The following is a 21,836-nucleotide window of genomic DNA, read 5'->3' as shown; positions in this document are numbered from 1 at the left end:
ATCGTATATTGTGGGCGAAGATAACCTTATGATAAAAACATCAAAAGGCACTGTAAATTTTTCCATCTTACCATTTTATATTCTTTCCAGCCCCTTTGGAAGTCCAGACTTCCATCTTCACGGTGTTGTATTACAGTCCAGCCGCCCCCATTCACATCCATATTGCAAAATACCTGAAAAACAACAGAAAAATAATGGTGCATAGAAATTACATACAACTTAAAGAAATGTATGGCTGCTATGTTTCAAAACATAAGTAGGATAGACAGGTCTAGCCTGAAAGACGACAGAAAGCTATATTTCAGGCATATTATTGATTACTTCTCCACAATATACATTTGTGCTTCACCTGATAATGTTCATCAGAAATGTTTAATTATTTCTAAAGCAGAAAATTGGCCTGCAGAAAATTGATAGCCTTAGTTTCAGACCACAATACAGTTTTAGAGGTCAGGGTAGCATGCTTGTCTTGTACGTGCAAGATTTTAGGGATAACCTCTAGTACCCCCATAAAAAAATTTAAAATCTCAAATTTAAATAAACACTTGTGGAAGTTTACACTTAAAAAAATACTAAAATTCCCAATGTGACATACTATTTTTTTGGTCAAAATATAAAGTTCAGTATTCTTTAATCTATTATTATAAAGTCAATGCAATTAAGAATAAAAGAATCAAATTTCTATATTTTATTGACAACTTCTCATATGCTTACATATCATAATACACACTGTAATAATTACTCTTGTTTTATAAATTTTACACAGGAGGCAAAATTTGGTGAATGGAGAACAGATTGTTTAAATTTTAGTAGCAAATAATATAGCTTAGTGTATGCCTCCTGACTGTGGCAAGCTTTTCTTTCCTATGTAGCAGAGTTACTTGAAGATTTAATGCTAATTTCAGAAGAGCTTACATGCAATAGCATTTATTTGAGAACTGATTTATTCTCGCCATACTTCTGCAATGGTCTTGTCTTTGGACGTCCCCGAGACTCACGACACGTGAATATAACAGTCTGATTTCTCAAGAGCTGGGCCATGGGGAACGGCATTCCTCCATCAGTTGAATAGTAAAGCATACCGAAGGTTAGCTAAGTTGCGGGACTGAGACAAGAGCAGTGAGCAGCGCTAAGGGTAGGGTGTTTTCCCTGAGGCATTAAGTTCGAGCACAACGGCCAGGAATATAATGACAAGAACTGTCATTCACAGCAAAAGCTTTTAGTGTACATCTGGGTGACAGGAACTAAAACACACAGGCCTGTGTGTGCATATGAATCAGGACAGGTCTCCTGAGGGCTCTACCTCCAGTTTGACACTTACCCTTCTGCCTTTATTACCCCTAGTAATCGACTCATCTCGAAAGCCATACGTTCTAAATTCTCCTTCTATTCCCAAGATTACTCTTCTGCTAATCTTCTGCTCTTCTCCATCTGCTCTGTGTCCTCAACATGACTCCTAACAAGTCTGCCTTTAATTATAAATATTCATCTCTTCCCCTCAATTCTAATGTACTCATCCACTTATTGTTTTCACTCATTAATTCTTGGGCAACTAGTCTATATTACGAAAGGGGAAATTTTGACAAATATGACATGGATCATGTCGTCAAAATGCCTTGATAGTTCAATATTGATTGCTCTCATAGGGGTAAGAAGGCAGTAGAGTCCGTAATTTTCCAGCTGTAGAGACTTGAGGAATGATAGCAGTAGTGGCGAACATAGAGACAATACAAAGAGCTAACAAGTGAGGAAAGAAATGATTGATGTTTTGGACACTTTGTGTTGCATGTGACATGGGCACCCAATAGAAGGAGTATCGGATGGTAATGAGAGATGAGATCATGTACTGGAGGCAGACCAAAGGGGTATGAGCAAGAAAATGGGAGGATAAAGAAGAGTCGTTAGCAATGACTCTACAGAATGTGCATTTTCTAACTTAATCCCAGAACAGCTTTCAGAAGTATGGTTATGATATTTATGCTACAAATGCAACACTGGGGTTTAGGTTTTGTAAAAGTAACCTTCAGTGGTTATACTTATTAACTATAGGGAATCCAGGATTTGAGTTGGATTTTAATTAGATTTAGGATTTGAGGCTTCTGTATACCGAACTCAAAATTGTTGGTAGTGATGTAACTGAAAGCCAATGTTGACATCATTAAGAACAATCTGTTACTTAAATAAATAAAGAAAACGTGCTTATAGTGGGAGGGGAAAATCCATGAGTGGGTTTTAGTAAACAATTGGTACAGATAATATACATCAGTAACTTTAAGTGTGTACATATTTTGTTTTATTTGTTGTTATCTCTAGTTTCTCAAGCAGTGGGCAACCTACTGTCGATATTAAATGAATGTTCATTGCAGTCATAAGAAAATGTGATTACCATAACCCTAAGAAAATGAGCTATATGTGGGGTTGGGAGGGAGAATAAATTAATCAACTATTTGAGAGAAATCAAGTTAAGTGAATATTTTCAAATATCTAGAAACTTTAAATGAAGGTGCCATTAGTGACCTTGGCCAGAAAGATTTCAGAATCTTTATAAAACTAAAGTCAGACAGAAGATTTTAAGCAGAGCATGGGTAGAAATTCCAAAGAAGCACCTGGAAAAGTTAACATTTGAAAGTGATAGAAGTGAAAATATTAGGGAAACATTCTGCTAGAGGAAACTAATGTCATTGGTTTCTTAATTAAATTTTGTACCACATTAACTGATTAATCCAGAGAAGGAATCTATTTATCTGTCTATCTATCATCTACATATCACCTCCCCATCTGTCGATATCTGTCTCCCCACTCTTCTCCTTCTCCCTTCTGCCCCCCATTTATCTCTTAATGGAACTATATACTCAGGAAAGGACTCACCACATTGATAAATGTACAAAGTGTAGAGAAAACTATGCTATGCGTTTTCAAAGACAGTCACTTGCTAATGTAATTATGCACACTTGTTTTAAATCACTCACAGTTTTTCCCCCAAACACAGCTTTCCTTTTAAAAGGAGGCGTCCAGAAAATTGACATATTAAGTGCTAAGAATGCATTTTAGGGAACAACTCAGAGAAAGATGGAGGGAGAAGTCACCAGGTTGGGACACAGAGAAATAGGTTAAGGGATTTAAAGTGGGTCTGATTCCTGCGAACACACAAAAGTAACAATGATAGTAGATGCCGAGGCAGGATGTGGGGACAGCAGAGCTCAGCAGACTTGAGGGCTAAATTAAAGTTGTAACTCAATTTTTCCCTTTCTTTCTTTCTTTCTTTCTTTCTTTCTTTCTTTCTTTCTTTCTTTCTTTCTTTCTCGTTCTTTTTTTCTCCCTTCTTCATCTTCTCCTCCCTCCCGTCCTTCCTTCCTTCCTTCCTTCCTTCCTTCCTTCCTTCCTTCCTTCCTTCCTTCCTTCCTTCCTTTCCGTGTGTATGTGTGGAAGGTTAAATGTACATAGCATACTCACAGCTGTTTTTGACATGAGCACTGCCATTACTCTTAGATATACTTTATGGACAATATAATACAAGTTTATGTTATGAACTACTTATTATACATATTTAGCATATTTACTGCATTGGAGTATTGTTATGCGTGACTTTCAACATTTACATTTATAATTTTTATTAATAGAATAGACTATTCACAACAAATCATGCAAGTGTTCAACAAGTTTTCCTAGCGAACATGATTCTTGGCTGCTGTTTATTAATACTGGCCCTGTGAAGATTGATCATGCTAATTTGTATGTTATATCTATTTAAGAATTTGGATTCAATATTGAAAAGAAATGAAAGAAACCCCCATTGTTTTATCTACAGTCTAAAGAGTAAGAAAGGAGCCTATTCCTAACAGACTCAGGACATTTCATGGAATAAATGATCATTTACTAAAGGATTTGAACACAGAAGATCCAAAGGGTTCATTTGCTGGTCTTGTGTGGTCTGTGTTATCTGGCAGGCTCTTCCTGTGACTGGGGTCCTGCTCCATTTGCTACTTCTGCTGCATCTATTGATTCAATGACTGGAGTTTAGCTCTGTCCAAGAAAGGCTAAACTGGCTTCTTCCCCAGGCAAGGCCAAAGCTTTCAAGCATTAAACACCTTTTAACTTAATATGAAGATTTAAACCCAAACAAAAAGGGGGAATTTGATTCACATGCTTTTTATGCTTCTATGCTTTATACAAATTGGAATGATTAACCTTCTGGATGTTAATTATTTTTCCATAACCTTAAATGGAAAAGTCTTAACACATTTGTTACAGTACTTTTTCAAGAATTAGAGAAACTGAGTTCTGAAACAAAATTTTTAATATTTTAAAAATAAGACTTATGATTTAATGGCTTTGTTTTTGGACTACAGGGCATTTGGCTTTAAATACTTGTGAAATGAAAAGAGACATTCCATTTCCCTCTACTGTGCCTTGAAGGGAACACAGAGGGAAATAACCACAAACCATGAACACTCTGAAACAGAAGAAAGATATAAAAGATAGAATTCTTGTTTTCCTTCTGCTTGAAAAATTAAATCATCCCAAGCTAACACTTTTGCTATCCAAAACATGGCAAAAACAACAAAACATGACATCTGAAAAACAACATTTTTCAAACTTTAGCATGCATTTCTTTTTTCTGACATAGAGCAATGCCAATCAAAATAGACAGGGAGCATGAACAGGACCTGCAAAGATTCAAATCTCAGTGCTGAGAGCAGGAGGCAAACAGAAGATCCCATCCCTAATAGAGAACCTGTCTCTATTTGACATTTACTTGCAAAAAAAAAAAAAAATTCTCCAAAGTCACCTCACAGGGAAGATTAACCATGCGTAAGGGCAGGCCCAATTCCCAAAGGTAAAATGGCAACACAAAAGGCCTTCTGTGGCATTTTTTGTAGGTGGTTTTTCTCAGTTCACTATGACTGGGCATTTTATGTATTATTGGTTCTTTGCTGTGTATTATTGTTTTTGATTTTGTGTTTTTATGTTTTGAGGTGTGTGTCCACACATGTACATGTGGTATGTATCTTGTGTTTTCTCTTTGTTAATTTTTATTATTATTGTGATTTGTTTTCTTGTTTTCTAAAAAAAAAAAAGCAGAAGGCATTGAGTTGGGTGAGTAGGTAGGTGGGGAGAATCTGGAAGGCGTGAGGGAAGAAAATCATGGTCAAAGCATAGTGTATGAAAAATCTGTGTGCTAAATGAAACTAAATACATAAATAGTTCTGGGAACTGCAGTCCCTACTCTTCTGAAGGATGAGCATTTGCTGTCAATTGCTTTTTATTTTGTTGCCTTAAACACCCGTTTTATTGATTGCTTCATACTCCATATCATACATACTGAACTCAATTTTAGTATTGTTAGTTTTTATAGACTTCAGTTTCCTTAACTTCTGATGAACTTGTGAGAACATTAAGAAAAGAAAAAAGAAAGAAAGAAATGAGCTTTTGGTAAGTATATTCAGGGGAAGTAGCAGCTGTTTTGTTGATGGTATCCTAGTCTATTTGGGAGGGTCTAATAATAAATTTTCTCGATGCCTTTTATTGTAATTAAGAGAATATTAATGATTTGGATCAAAAGAAGGAGTGTGAAACTTTGTAAATTAAGGGGAGTGAAACAGATTTTAATAAATTGTTCCCTCATGCCACACATATGCCTTCTTCATTTTTTTCATATAAAAAATTGGTCGATGAAACTTCAGTCATCACCAATGTAAACAATTATATTTTTAGAACGTCTCTGAAACTGGAAACAGATGCCTGCTTTCAAAGGCAATGTTAAATAGTTGCCATAAATACAATTTTGGCAAGTTGTCTTTCTGAAATTAGGATGCTAGAAGCACACAACTTCTTGAGCTGTTGAAAAGGATAAGTTAGTGTGCCATAGAGAAATCAAGTTCTCAGAACCTTGTGTGTCAAACTGTTAATGACCAATATTTCAAACTCTTCCATTAATCAGCTTCTAGATTACCTGGATGAAATTCATAAATATTTGTTTTTTTCCAAGGCCATACTAAATTAATAAATAGGAGATTTCAAATAAAATGCATTATCAGTCATAAAAGTGTATCAATGCCAGTCTAAATCAAACAATATTACAACGTATTAGAGAATCCTGTTGGGGAGGACAAAAATTACTTCTTTAAGCTTCTAATTATAAATATTTTTGCTTACACACTGGAAAGTGTGGAAGATCCTAGTCTAATGCTATAGCTGGCTCCTACATTGAGCCCCTCAAGACAGTGTTTTAAAATTACATTTCCACAAGTAATAAACAAATAATTAATAATTGCATTAAATGGATCTTCTAAGTTGTTCTCCAATACAATAATTTAATAATCTTAATTATTAAATCAGTAATGTCATGTATCATTTGGACAAGAGTTAAGTAAATGTGAGATGCATGTTTATTGAGTTAGATAAAATATTCTTTTTGCTCTAACAGGAGCAGTGGCTTAGTGTGTAGCCTGGGTATCATTTACTTCTCAAAACAGTTTGAAAGGAAGCTGAATTATGCTTTTATTAGAATAGAATGATATGAATTGAAGTTCACAGAATGACTCTTTATGTGTGCTCCTGTCCTTCCCTGGGGGCAGCACAGTAGCAGGAGCAACAGAGTGAAAACAACTCTCAGGACTTGTTGGGACATTGTGTGTGTGCATGTGTGTGTTGTGTGCAATTTTATTTTTAGACTATCAAAACCTCCTCCTTACCCTCAGCTTTCCTCATCCTTATACATTCATATTTTATATGTTTCTTTGTTTCATTTTATTTTAAGCCACAGATTTCCTAATCCAAAGACTAATGCCCAGAACCCCCACAGGAAAAGCAGACGACATCATGGTGCCTTTGTAAGTGGCTGAGGTGGGAACACAGAGGACTGTACATGTTGAGGCTTTTATTATTATTATTATTATTATTATTATTATTATTATTATTATTTATTTCATCTCTACACTCTGGTGCTGATTGATTAAGGACTAGCTATGTGAAGAAGACATGCTTAGCCCCAGGAAATCAGAAATAAAAAGCCACAGTTCTACCTTGTAGAACTTTAATAATAGAAATGTCGTGCAACACATTTGGGGAAACCCAGGAAGGCCTTTCATGAGCATGTTCACAGGATTCAAAGAAAATGAAGGTTCACACATAGGTGTGTCAATGAGCATAGGACAGTGTTTGATCTCAGAAGAACAGACTTCTGTCTTAGGACCTTGTAAGTCCAGAAAAACCCTTACATGTTAAACAGTAAGCAGGTCTACTGCCTCTGATCCCACTGTCTTTTTCTGCCTCACCTAAATGTCTCTACATAACCTCCTTTAAAGAGACATCTCCAGCACTACACTTCTTCAGTACTTGGTAACTGTCTTGGCAAATGTGTGTGCGAGTGTGCATGCATGTATAACAACATGTGTCATGTATAACAAACCCACAAATTTATTTGATCGTACAGCAGTTCAACTAGGATCTGCTTTACTTTACATAAACAAGAACTTCTGATTTTACCTTTTTGGGTTCTGGCATATTATTAAAATAAATAGTGTAGATTCCACTCTTATTAAAACCAGCTTGATATACATCTGCACAGTCTCGAAATGGTCTCTCTTCTTCTCTTTTTCCTCCCTTTAGCAAAACTGCAAAATAAAAGAGAGATTATAACATATAAATAAGAATATTAGCATCATTACCATCCAAATGGTCTGCAAACAAAGCAGGTTTTTGCAGCCTTCACACAATATCTATATTGCATATACTGAGAAATAAAGCACACCACCCCAAAGTAACTGGTAAATTGAAAAAATTTTTTAAAAAGCTGTGAATCAACTTTCATTTATATATTAATCTTACATCTATTTCTTTACTTTGGTTTTTCTATATCTTCATAAGCTTCATCTTAATGGACAAATTACATAATTATATAATGCTTGCTATTAGCAATTTATGTCAATATTTCCTGTCAAATTTAAAAAACACTTCTATCTACATTTCAGAGAGAAGTGTATTTATTTATTGCACTGATGGAAATTTAATGTCTCAGGTACATGTTCTATCAATGAGTTATATCTCATACCCCAGGGTTAAAATATGTAAAAATATCAAAAACAGCAACAATGACAACAAAAACAAAAATGCTTTCTGCCCTTGATGTTGATGGTGCACTCCTTTAATCCCAGTGTTCAGGAAGCAGAAGCAGGCAGATCTCTGTGAGTTTGAGGCCAGCCTGGTCGTCAGAGTGAGTTCCAGGACAGTCAGGCCTACACAGAGAAATCTTGTCTTAAAAACAAAACAAACAAATAAAAATCAGGAAAAACAAAAAGGGAAAACATTTAAAAATACAATATTCTTATTAATTCTTTCAGAACTTCCTACTTTCATACAGTGCGTTTTGATTGCTTGCCTCACCCCTCCCAACTCTGAGTCATTGTTTTAAATGGCCTACACAGTCCAAAACTTTATGCCCATATACTGTTTAGTGAGGGACCACCCAGTGAAGCCTAGTTGACCTGCCAGGTCCACATCTCTAATACAAACTAACTCGCCTTCCTTCAAAAGCCATCAATTATCGATAGCTCCTGGACTACACGTAGAAGCTTGTGAATCCTGTTTCTCCCATCCTGGAATCCTGACTGGTTTGACCTCATGAAGATCTTGTGCAGAGAAGCAGAGCTGCCACGAGCTCACGAGTGTCGTGGTTCTATCCTGCCCAGATGACACTTCTATGCTCCAGTCTTCCCGACCTCTGCCTCTTGTAAGCCTTCCACCCTCAATTTTTCAATGGCTCCTGAGCCTTGGTGAAAGGAATTGATTATGGATGACCCATTTGCAGCTGAACAGTCCACAAACAAGTGTTTTTGTTTCTACATTAGTCACCAGCCACGACGCAGAGAAACTTCTCTAATAATGTCGAACAGTTGTACTAATCTAAGAATGTAGAGGGCAGTTTGATACTATGTCCATTTTGCATCATAATAATAGCTTCAGCCATTAGGCTTGGGAACTCCACAACCATGGGTTGTTGGACATAGTTACAGTACCAGGAAATCCTTCCCTCCTGTCCAGTGGGCCCGAAATGCAATCAGAATAAAGCTGGTCACCCTCATCACACCTGGGTCATTACTGTACTCTTGCGACCATGTTGAGAATCGCTCTAATAAAGTTTATAGGATTTATTTGATTTCTAGAATTTAAGGAGATGGATTTCTAAGCTTATTCCTAAGCTTAATATCTAAATAATGTTAATCTACTCATTTTACATCATCTGTGTGATGATTTAGCTTCAGGGTATTTAACCAGGTGCAGTTAAGTTTTCTTTCTAGGTTTTTAAATAGGCTTATAAATTGTTTTGTGCTTCCCTTCCCCCCCCCCCTTTTTATCAAGACAGGTTCTCTTGTGTAGCCCTGGCTCTTTTGGAACTCACTCTATAGATCAGGCTGGCCAAGAACTCAGAGCGCTGCCTGCCTCTGCCTCCTGCATGCTGGGATTAAAAGTGTGCACCTCTAAAGCCTGGCTACTATTTTGTCCTTACAAAGTCTAGTTGTTTAGGAGCTTTTGACTTTAGTTTTTAAGAAAATTTCCAAGAACCCTTTAAACGAAATCCAGAGAACACTACTGTCTATGTTTAATGCTTTAAACATCTATATTACATTTGATAATTTAAATTCTTTCTTCGAAAAGTACTTTGGCCATGCCAGTCATTACTTCACTGTCACCCAAACCAATAACTGAGTTCTTTGGTGAGAAGAGCCTTAATTCAGTCACAGAGCTTCACCCATGTGTAAGTTCTCATTAAGAAAATCAAAATACAATTGACCCATTTAATAGCTCTTGGCTGACAAAGAATGTGCTGTAGAAAACATCAATGATTTAGCATTCTAAAATATACATATTACTTCCATAATTGATTTCATTTAATTAAGGACTTTTGTAATAGTAGTCTTTGTTTTCAGTCATTTAAAAAAAAATCACAATGCTCCTACATAATAAAAACATCAACTATCCGCCATGAGTAACTGCTATTAAAGGGACCTGAAAAGTGTGAACGGCTATGAAATATTGGCTTGAATGTAGTAGAACATTAGTTATCCTTTTATAAGTGATATGCAGACTAATATTTGTGGAGTGAGTTATGTTAATGTAAATAGCTTGAACTTCAAAACTGCTAGATTATGTTTCAAAAGGCAAAGTATTTGTGTCAGATATGATGCCATAATGCAAAAAATTAAAGTTTAATAATTCATTATTTTGTGTGCAGCTAATACCTGTGCTAGTGGTTTTGCAAGTACACTTAAGTGCGGCTATCACAAGCTGAAATTTCAACACAGAATGAGTCCACACCGGACAGTTCATACAACAGTGAAGAAGTGTCTCTTGCAAAATGTACGAAAAGAATCATTTAATAACATAGAGATAAATGTTTACCAAAAGGCACTTTTTAATGGCACTGGGCTAAAAGCAACAAAACCTTTGCTAGGTTTTGCTTATAACAACTAAACGGACCGTTAGTTTTCAAAATCAGTTTTTCCTAAGTACTCAGTACTTGACCACTTCTAATGTGCAAATGTGAAAAAACAAATCCTCATTAAGTGCCCCAAATAGGAATGCAAAGAAGTACGAACTGAAATTTATGGTGGCATAAGAGAAGAAAAAGCACAGGAAAATGTGGTGAACAGAAACCCATTGGGGGAAACTCGTTTTTCTTTTTAGGGAGAGAGAAGGAGAAAGTCATTTATCTAAGAAGAAAATGTTTCTCTCACTGAACACACTACTTCCTGGCCCCATGTATGTGGTTATGCGAGGGAACACATTCCCTCCTTCCTTTCTTCACCTCCTGTGCCCCGTGCTTCTCCGCTGCAGGCAGATGTGGGTGAAGGGGCCATGTGTGGTCAGAGAAGCCTTTCACACACATTCTCGGAAACGGGAAGAAGGAGAAGGTTGGCCAATCCTCCTTTGTGGAATTTGTGTCAGTGCTGTCTAAATTAGTATTAAAAATTCTCTATATGGGGAAATCTCCTATGGTTGGACTGAAAATTTTTATCATAGTGGTGGGATGCGTGACATAGATCTTTGCTTTGATCTCCATTTGAATCAACGTTTTGAAAACCTGACAGATCCTCTTTCCATAAGATGATTTTTTTCCCTTAAACCCTAGGCTACTTTTTCTAAATTATTGTCAATTTTTAAAACTTTGATTTAGGTACATTTAGATAGTTAAAACTTTGAAAAATGAATATGATCTAAAAATTCATCTACAGTGTATCTCTGTTTTATTTTTAATTTTATATTGTGGTTTAAAGTAGAGTCCATCCCTAAAGGTAGTTTGACTTCCAGAGTGCTTGTTAAAATCAACCCATAATCTGAAGCAGTCATAAATATTTCTGAGGTAGGCATGTCAATCACAAACAAAGCAGAATGGAGCACGGTAATAGTGAAGAAACCATAGTTACTACCACTGACATAATAATGGTAAAAACACTGATCATAGCAACCTTAAGTCTCTACTCACTTTCCTGAAATAACCACCACCAGAACAGAGAAGCCCACAGCAGGTGGAGCTGCTATGGTCTTTCTCCCCTCAAGTTCAAACCCTGCAGCTTACTAAATCCAGGGAAGCTAAAACCATCTGATCATTTGTAAGATTTTATTGATCTGACTTCTTACAAAACTTTATTGACTTAATACATCGCTGCTTTGAGTCAAAAAAAGGAAGTAATCTCATGGTATGCCATAAGCATTATCTAAGATTAATGATTCGAAGATTATTGACTATTAAATGGTAATATCGTGATGCATAGACAATGCGTAGGTTGTTATTGTTTGAATAATTTCACTGTTAAGCACTAGGGTGTTCTGAAATTTGGGGTCCTGTCCGTGTTATGAAAATGGATAATTGGCGAACATTTTGAAATACAGAAACACAATACAAGAAGGCGAATCTGTTGGATTTCACCTGTCGGCAACAGTGATAAACTGTTCACCGCAGAGATTTAATTAGACCAGAAGAGCCTGGAAGAATGTGTGGTAAAGAACAGCAGGACAGAAAAGATAACAGTTAGCCGGAGCTGTGGAATGACTTAGAAAAGAACTCAAGGTCTTTGTCTTTTAAAGTCTACTGTAACAACCGAGCAATGAAAAGGCATGGATTTCAACATTGTCCTTTCTACCTTAAGTTACTTCTTTGACTACCCACTATTTTCTTTTCCTCTCCTGTCATTTAGTTGCCAATGTGTTTAACTTTCCTCTGAGAATCTTGAATCCCACTGTTCTAATCTGTTCTTTACCAACATCCCTTTTCTTCCTCCCTGCCCCCCAACAGTGAGCATTTAAGTGAGTCGGGCATTCAAGAAGGACTCAGGCGCATGGGCAGTTAAGGACTCAGGCGGCATTTGGCATCTGTGATCATCTTTGTCCACTGTCACTCACCACTTCTTCATCACAAACACTGCCATTTCTAGGGTTTTGAATCTCATTTTTTTCTGCATAGCTTATCTCAAATTTCATATGGTTTTTCCAGACTGCTGTCACTCTGGTCTTCTGTCACTCTTTATATCCAGCCACTACCGCCGCTTAGTTTTCCATGAGGACCAAAGTGATGTGACCTGTTTTCTTGCCATTCCTGTGAACGTCAGTGCTCACCACTGTTTTTCTTCTCCTACTGTTCACACTGAACTCCTACAGCCCCCTTTCTCTTCCTCTAAGCGCCTTTCCTACTTCTTCCTTGTTGGTTCATTTACACGTCACACACATTTGGATGCACACTGGGCTTCCATTCTTGTAGATTTACCCTTACACACTATCTATGGTGACTTCAAAATACTACAGAGATGACTACAATATAAAAGCATTTTTTTTTTTTTTTTGGTTTTTCGAGACAGGGTTTCTCTGTGGCTTTGGAGCCTGTCCTTATAAAAGCATTTTTAACTTCATATCTTTACCATTTCATGCTTCTTGTTTCTATTTATCTGTCAGGCTGCTACCTCCGCTTTGATTTACCTTAGGCTAGCCAATCTGCCAAAACTCCCTTTTCACTTTTTACCCTACTGATCCATTTTCTTCTCCTGTTTATTATCAGTGAAAAAATAGTGGCATTACAAATAATAATAATAAAACAATTAGCCCGTGGTTTTATGATTATTCTACTTCTTGTCTTTTCTTATTAATTAATAAATTCAACACATATTAATTGATTGAACACTTCCTACATATACAATTTTGTCTAGGCATTAAAGACAAAGACATAAGGACTATAAAAGATCTCCTTAATGATCGCACAGCCCAAGGGCAGAAGGTTCTATTCTCTCATGACAGCAGAAAGCACAGCTCCCACTGGCACAAGCAAAAAGACAACTTTAGGTAAGGCATGGTCAGGTTTCCAATAGTGAGAGCAGAATGTGTTTCTTTATTGTCTTTATGAGTCACTTTTGTTGTTTCTCTACCTGGTCACAAGATGACTGGCAATGGCCTCTAGGGCTATAGTATTACCGGTGTAAACAGAGTATCAGAAAGAGAAAAGGCAGAACATTGTTATCTTAAAGACATGTGTCAAGTGCGTTGGGAGCTTTCAAGGAGAATGCACTCCATCTGCCAAGCAGACTCAGGAAGGCTGCCTCAGAGAGATAACACTTAAAATAATAAAACCTGCAGAACAGCTTAGCCGAGGTAAAGTTTAAGAGCCTGGTGTGTCAGTTCAAAGACTTCCCTCATGCAGATATCAGCAATAAATCTAGACTGTCTTGGGAAAGAGTCATTATTCATTCTTTTCATTTCACCTTATCTGGACAACCAAATCTTCGTCGTCTAAAGAGAAGAATAGGAACATGAGCAGGTGTATGTCTGTCTGTCACTAGCCAACATTCAGTCAGTAAGCAAATGGATGCTGAGACTAGCAACTGTTGACGGTGGCTTGCTTTTCTCTCCATTTGACCAACCAATATGAGCCCAGAGGGTAGACGAACCACCCAACTGACTTCAGGAAAGGGCCATGAAAGCTGAGCAGAGGGTCACTTCAATTCAGGTGAACCTTCAAGAGAAAACTTCCTGGAATGTGAATTTATTAATTCTTAATCTCAGTTACCCTAGAGAACATAGAGAGCCATTAGCCCTGCTTCCAGAGACAAGACAAAACACTGGTTTGTCTTCCTAGCCACTTCCCAATAGCTTGCTGCAAGAAACCCATGACTCAGGCATTCTTTTTAAGACTCTTATGTGGTGAATGATCCAAGGCTTTTCAAGTTTTGCAAATATTAGATTACACATTGATAAAATTATCTGTCCAAGGAAGAACCTAGTGGAATTTTCCGAGCCAGCATCATTAGGGAGATCATAGCAGTTGGAACTGACCTGAATCTGTGATTCCAACAGGTCACTGAGGTTCATTGAGCATAAGGAGAAGGAAAAATGGCAAACTTGACACAGGCCAAACATGCTCAACACTTGATTGATTTATTCTGTACTTCCTGGCCAGGTGTGTGGGCATTTTAAGAAAATTCTGCTCTGAAGACATTCCCCAGAAATCTAAATAATTTACAAGGACTTTCAGAAGTAGAACAAGGTCCTTCTTCACATTAACAAGGGTGTGAAAAAATGAGGTATTTTCAGGTGGTCCACAGTTCAGTCTTTTGTACACAACATAGATATGAAGATGAAAGATACTTCCCAGTGATGTTATAGTATATGCACAAATTTGTAGTTATAAATGTACATGAAAGTTTTTTATTAATTAAATTTTTTCATTTATTTTATATTCTGACCACAGTTTCCCCTCCCTACTCTTTTCTTGTTCCCTCCCCCCCCATTCACTTGTTTCCTTTTGGAAAGAGGGAGTCCTCTCATGGGTGTCAACAAAGCATTGCATATCAAGCTGAGGTAGGACTAAGCTCATCCCTTTGTATTAAGGCTTATCTAGCAACTCAGTATGAGGAAAAGGTTCCCAAAAACCAGCTCAAGCATTAGGGTCAGGCCTTGATCCCACTGCTCGGAGTCCCACAAATAGACCTACCTACACAACTGTCACAGATATGTAGAGGGCTGAGGTTGGTCCCATGCAGGTCCCCTAGCTGTTGGTTCAGAGCCGGTGAGTTCCTATGGGACCGTGTTAATTGTTTCTTTCGGTTCCCTTTATACTTAGAGACCACATGGTATTTTTGTCATGACTAAAGTACACATCCAAAGATAAATATCTGTGGATAGATAGCGTTGTGTGATAAATTTAGCCTACAGAAAATGGGCTATATATATGGATCTATAAGCACACACAGACAAAACACATATATATCTACATTCTATTCTTAAAAACTCTTAATCTGAAGTCTGAATTAAGCTAATATTTCTCTTTTTTTTTCAAAGCTACTGGTCCTCCACATATTCTCCCTGACACTGGAGTAAGGGAAACCAGACCTGAATATAATTTACTTACTACATTGTCATTTCAATTAGTTTATTCTGAAACAATGAACTACTCCATTCTGAACTTTGTATGTACAGTTTGTATGGAGTGTTTTATTTCATCCTTATAAATACCTTACAAGAAGTTTTTGGGTGTATTACCATGTAAACTCAGAACCAGTGATGCAGTTTAATCTCATTAAAACTTGTAAGGGGCAATGCTCAGTGGCTCCAGTGATGAGAGCCATGGCTGTGGTTGGCCAGCTTCTGGAATCAAACCAAGCTGAAATGAACCGTTAATAGGGCAGCCTACCGAGGTGACCCATAACTGCTATTCTCAACCTCAAAGTCACACACAGTTTCTTAGGTAGTCTGACACAGGCCTTAATTCTGAATTAGTACAAGCTTTTCTCACGGAAGCAGGCTACATAGAGAACTGATAAGAGGCAGACGAGACAGATGTTGACATGAGCATAAAAGGGAGCCACAGGCAGCAGAATTGACCATGAGACAGGGATCCCCGTCAGAAACGGGCATCTGTGATGATCCGCAACTTCAAAAGCTAATGGGATTAGGAATTAAGAGGTCCCTGGAGCTGGGCGTAGGGCGGGGATGCAGGTCAGTGGTGGGGAAGCGGTCTTGAGTGCCATGAGGCTCTGGGTTTAACCAGCACTACAGGAGGACCTCTAGTTTCGTGGTACATTTTTTTTTTTATAATATGGAAGAATAACATCACATAGTTCTAGTGTAGTTTGGTCAGTATATCTAAGTACATTCTCCAACGGCCTTCTAATACATAATAACTCATATGTAAATTTAATTAATATTAATTTTTTTCGGTATGAAAATAAGAGCAGAACAAAAATATTTGAAGATTTAAAATGGAGTTATGGATTTTTGTTTAATGAAGCAATCAATCATTTCTCATAAACTCTTTTTCTGTGTTTTCTCTTTGGGAACCCTACGGGTAGTTATGAATGCTGTGTGACCCCTGCCATTCGTTCAGAAGGTCACTTCATTAACAAAGATATTTCAGGTTTCATGTGTGTTAATTTCCCATGTAATGTCTTCAGCCTGGCAGAACTGTATTGATTTTACACAAAAGGCTTTCCACACATGTGGGAAAGCTTAAAAAGACTGGTTTATGCTCTGTCATGAGTGGACAAATAACTGATTTCAGCAAAAAATCCATTAATGGGGAAAAAATTCCCCAGGCAGTGCTGGACGCACAGAGAGTCCCTACCAGATGCTTCTGAATTCTCGGACACCAGAAAGCCTTCAAGGTTTTAAAGCAGATACGGGTTGACTGTCCCCATGTGGCTGTCACTTCGCATTTTACACGTGTGATAGTGTAAACTTGAATTCTCGACTGCTCATTCAATGCCACATGTGGCTTGTTCTGTTCCTGGAACTTCCGAGGGTGTTAGGAGAAGACGGGGAACAATTGGTTCATGCTATGAAGAGGGTGGAATGGGCTAGGACACCAGGCAAGCACTTGGCTGTGTGATATTTTACCTGGCAGCCAAGCCGGACCTAAAACTAATGTCCCTGTTTCTGATTTTTCTCTCTATGCCACCCTGTACTGCCCTTCAGATGGCGTATCTTATAGCTGCTCCAAGAGACTCAGAAGGGAACATCGAAGTCAGATATGTGGGTCTTGAGGGTTTACTATGGTTGAGATTAGTCGTGCATATGTGTGTCTACAAGTTTAAATATCTGAGCATCCTTCCCTTCACAATTGTGTTTCTACTTAAAACTGAACCCTAAGTTTAAGTTCATGGTTATGCAAGAACTCATTCTAATGTGCAATTATAATATCCATATTTAAATATGAGTATAAATCCATGTAAATATACAAATTGAAAGAAGTCAGGCATTGATATCACCTTTATAGTTTCAATTTTATAACTCCATTATAAAAGTGGGTCATCTCTAATAGGTCCCATATTAATACAATTCAGCATAGATGATCTGGCTTGGAATGTGAATGCCATAGCCATCTCTAGAATTAGAGATGACCGTACTCAAAATAGTAATAATTTTTTAGCCTAAAGTAAATTAAGAATTTATATAAAAAGCCAATGTTTTTTATATTTGTTATTTATCACTATTATTGTGTGTATGTGTGTGTGTGCAGATGTGCATGCCTGTGTATGCGCATGTGTGTGTGTTGCGTGCACACAATGCCACAGCAGGTGTTGCACAGCTCAGAGGAAAACCCTCAGACATTGCTTCTCTCTGTCACTGTGGGATCAGGGGATTGAAGACAGGTAATAGGGATTAAATATTAAATGCCTCTTCTCAATCGTTCTGTGATACTTTTACAAACTACTAGGATTTTAAAGATACTTTGTAGTTGACTTTTCGAAAAATCTTATGCTAAAATACATTTGTATGTATTTAAAGTTAGCTGTATAGTGTAAAGTGTTTGGGATTTTACTCTTGATCCTCCCTTCTGAAAATGTGCACATTTCAGGACATTTTTACTCTACAGTTCATAAGACGTATGCTTATTTAATTATTGAATGGTGCTGATGGAGTGCGTTTCTCTCAGAGAACTCGTTGGTATCAAGTCCTATGCCTAACTAGCCTTTGCTGACACAGTGCAACCTGGATTCATAAAACAGCTACAGAACTTGACTTGTGTGTGCTTGAGTCCAAGAAACTTAGTTGAGGCTCTATTCAAACTATTTGTGCTTCCTAGCCTAAACTAAGCAAGCTGCGGGAGCGAAAGAGAACCAGGAGTGGAGCTTTTCCGCCATTATGTTGGAACATGAAGGGACTCTATTGTTTAAGGGCCCTTTCATTGTGGGAATGTCCAGGCCTAGCTGGGACCAGGAGATACCACTTTGCAGATAGTTCATTTAGTGTCTGAAGAAGGAACTAATTCTAAAAAGAACCACAAAATTTCAAATCTCCCCCCAAAAGATGTGGTTTAGAATAGCTCACGGATGAGGTCGGCATCTGTAGTTTTTAATTTTGTTATCACTAGCTCAGCTATCCACTATTCTTCCCCCTCCTTTTTTATAGAAATTGCAACTCTCCAAAAGGCAGATAACGTGCTCCATCTGAAAGAAGAAACACACTATGTCCAAAAGTAAACAGCCACTTTCCCCTTAAGCCACTCGCTCTGCTTTATGAAAGGAAGTGCTAGATAGTGCGGTTCATTTTACGGAAATTGTGTATGTTTGACATATAATTTTCTGTCAAGATAAAGCATTTCCCCCCACTAAATGGGAACAAGAGCTCGCTATAGTACGCAGCTGATGACTTTGTTTATTTTCCTTTCTCCTTCTACCTAATGTTAAATTGTGCGTTACAAGTGGTCAGCAAACATCAAGTATCTCACTCAATCAATGAAAAAGATATTTCCTATTTTCCCAATATTTATCTGAGTGGCTTTTAAGGACTTTTCATTTCCTCCCAACACTTGCCCTGTTTTTAGAGTCATTCTGAACTCAAGAGACTAGCAGTGCAAGCTACCCTGTCTCTTGACTGGGTGATCTGCTTCGAGTATTCAGTAGATACAAGAGCAAATTCCTTTCAGATGGTAGGATTGTTGTGAGAACAGAGCCGAAGGACTCCACGGTACCGGGAAGGATGCGAATGATTTGATTCACCTTTTTAAAGAAGGCCAGAAGACTGACAATAATGATCACATGTTCATACCATTGTAATCAGCCTCTGGGAAAGGCACTCTAGCCCAAATAATGCAGAGCACTGAAAAATGTGTCTTATCAGTCATTGCGGCTCCCAGACCATGTGAAAGAATCTTTTCAAAGGGCTCCCATGGGAGATTCCTATAACTTACAATGTGATGTTTGGTCAGGAACTGAATATGTTATTGTGCCCATGTCCTCCGCATTTATTCTTGTTTCCTTTCTCTCCTATGCATTTGCCAGTCCAAAACTTTTACCTATGCCTTAACATTAAAGTTTCTTGAGTATAGTCTTCAATCTATGCAACTGAGACACGCATGTATATATACATATATGCGTACACATACATATATGCACATGTACATATTTATATATACAAAACACATTTTTCCATTTCTCTTCTGGGGAGGGGACACTACTCCTAACTACTCTCCTGCTAATATCTATGCCCTAATTTGCTGGTATTATTTTTAAAATATGATCTGTAAGGAACTCTGAATTTGTATTTCCTGTCTTTTAATTTAATTTTGCACTTAGTATTTTACAAAATGAGCTTATGACCTTAGTAAATAAATTCTCTGAGACTATAAACAAATGCATGCATGTGTAACATGAACAATGGGAGGACGTGAAGGAATTCAACAAGTTTTTGTTATCTAAAAACAAAAATAACCGGTATTCCCTGAAAGAGGCTATGTAAAAGAATAGTTGCTACAGAGATACTTTTGAATGAGTAGATAAATTCATGAATCACATTGTATTATGGCAGGAGTGCACTCAAAGCTGACTTAAACAAGATAGTGAATGTGTCACTTTATGACGAGCCTAAACAGTGGTTCCTCTTTTCATTTTTCTTTTCTTTCCTCCTTTTTTTTTGTCTTTTTGCATTCTTAGCCATCAATTAAATTCTAATTTCCTATTATGATGTGGTTTCTGTTGCTTCCATGGAATGTGGCGATAGCTTAATTACCAGTGCACAGGGATGACGATGACTAGTGGCTACAGGCAGTGGTCACCATGTTCAATTGTCCTTTCTAAAGCAGCATACACATTGTTTCCATGCCATTGTCACTGTGAACTTTTTAATTCTAGCAATAACTATGATCTGCCAAAAATCATGAAGCAAGCAGCTCAGTCTCACACAGTGATAACACGGAAGGCAATATTTCTCTAGTGGGTAATGTGCCTAAGAATAAATGTGACCAAATGTTTGCAAAGATTACATGAAAATACATGTGTTACCTGGAAGCTGCAAAAAGTGATTATGGTACAGTTTGAAATGACTGCTGGCCTGTGCTAACATTGCTGCCTGTTGGTGCATTATTCCTGAAAGTACGCTTCTCAGCAATATTTAGGGTAAGTGTTCTAGAACAAAAGCACTATCAAATGGACATGATTATTCTATGGAATGGAAAGACAGGTTAACAGTTTTTGAATCAAAAAAAGTTTGGGGAAGTAACACATCTCCTCACTGTGTTCCAGAGAAACTTTGCCATGGCACATTAATGCATTATCACATAATTTTGGTTTCTTTGTGGTAAAACATATAAAATTGATTCCCACCCAAGCTTGAACTATACAATAGACAACGATAAGGTGCACATATTTATGATGTTCCGTGGACTCTTTGGGGAAATCTGTGATCCTATTTTAGACATCAGGAAACCGAAGGAAGCTACAAGATGAAGCCCGGATGGCTCTTAGGAGTGAGTCTAGAGCACTGTGTTCAGTTATGCACTGAAGAAATCCTGCTTGCAGACAACATTTAATGCTTGTCTAACCGATTTTTTTTTTTTTTTGAATTTTTCGAGACAAGGTTTCGCTGTAGCTTTTGGTTCCTGTCCTGGAACTAGCTCTTCTAGACCAGGCTGGCCTCGAACTTACAGAGATCCACCTGCCTCTGCCTCCCAAGTACTGGGATTAAAGGCATGCGCCACCACTGCCCAGCCTTGTCTAATCGAATTTTATTCCCGAGAAGAGACGAAGGGACTAAAGCTTAGTGCCCGATCTGTCGTCGGAACTGTGTGTTTTGCTTTATATCAAACATGTCATTTCATTCTTTCTTTATCCTGGCAAAGGAGGCAAAATTATCCTGCCAGATATTCTACCTGACCATCAGACAGAGAAAACTCACTACCAATGTATTCTTCTTGTATGGCATTATAGTTGAGATTATTCCCCAAATGACTGAAGTACATTGAAACCAAAGTTAATTTTTTTTTGGTGAGCTGCTCGTTATGACACTGTTTGAACTTTCAATATTTATTTTAGGCAATTTAATATCATGTTGTGTTATATCAATTTTGCTTTATTTGTATGCATATAAATTTAAAAGTACAGTTTTATATAATCATCTGATAAACAGTAAGCCTGGATAATAAATGAATTTGGGGCCATAAAATAAGAAAGATTGGAGATGTGTTTAATTGCTATAATGAAAGCAAACTTCATCTAGCAACATATTTAATTTAACACTAAGTTATTTACACCTTGAAATTTAAATGCACAGTGACTAAAGACTGTGTATGACTCACATGGAAGTATAAAGATGAAGAGGATTAAAATCTTGATAGAAACCATAGTGAGAGGTACATCTGTTCTGTACCTCTTTTTTTGTTTTTGTTTTTTAATTTATTTTTTTATTATTTATTTATTTATTTAAGATTTCTACCTCCTCCCCTCCACCACCTCCATTTCCCCCCCTCCCCCGATCAAGTCCCCCTCCCTCATCAGCCCAAAAAGCAATCAGGGTTCCCTGCCCTGTGGGAAGTCCAAGGAACACCCACCTCCATCCAGGTCTAGTAAGGTGAGCAT

At 37.5% G+C, this 21,836-nt stretch overlaps 1 protein-coding gene across 2 annotated transcripts in view; it reads right to left on the bottom strand.

The window, feature by feature from the left end:
- The window catches only part of Angpt1 (angiopoietin 1), a 223,783-nt gene that overhangs the window by 42,440 nt on the left and 159,507 nt on the right, over nt 1-21,836 (bottom strand). For both annotated transcript variants that reach the window (XM_005367515.3, XM_005367516.3), the window contains exons 5-6: nt 7,489-7,616; nt 72-173 (exon numbers count right to left, since the gene is read on the bottom strand). In XM_005367515.3, the coding sequence (XP_005367572.1) occupies nt 72-173; nt 7,489-7,616 (230 nt within the window). The remainder of the gene's footprint in view (nt 1-71; nt 174-7,488; nt 7,617-21,836) is intronic.

This window comes from Microtus ochrogaster, unplaced genomic scaffold (assembly GCF_000317375.1).
Source record: "Microtus ochrogaster isolate Prairie Vole_2 unplaced genomic scaffold, MicOch1.0 UNK19, whole genome shotgun sequence".
Taxonomy (NCBI): domain Eukaryota; kingdom Metazoa; phylum Chordata; class Mammalia; order Rodentia; family Cricetidae; genus Microtus; species Microtus ochrogaster.
This window is presented reverse-complemented; position numbering and strand designations above follow the sequence as displayed.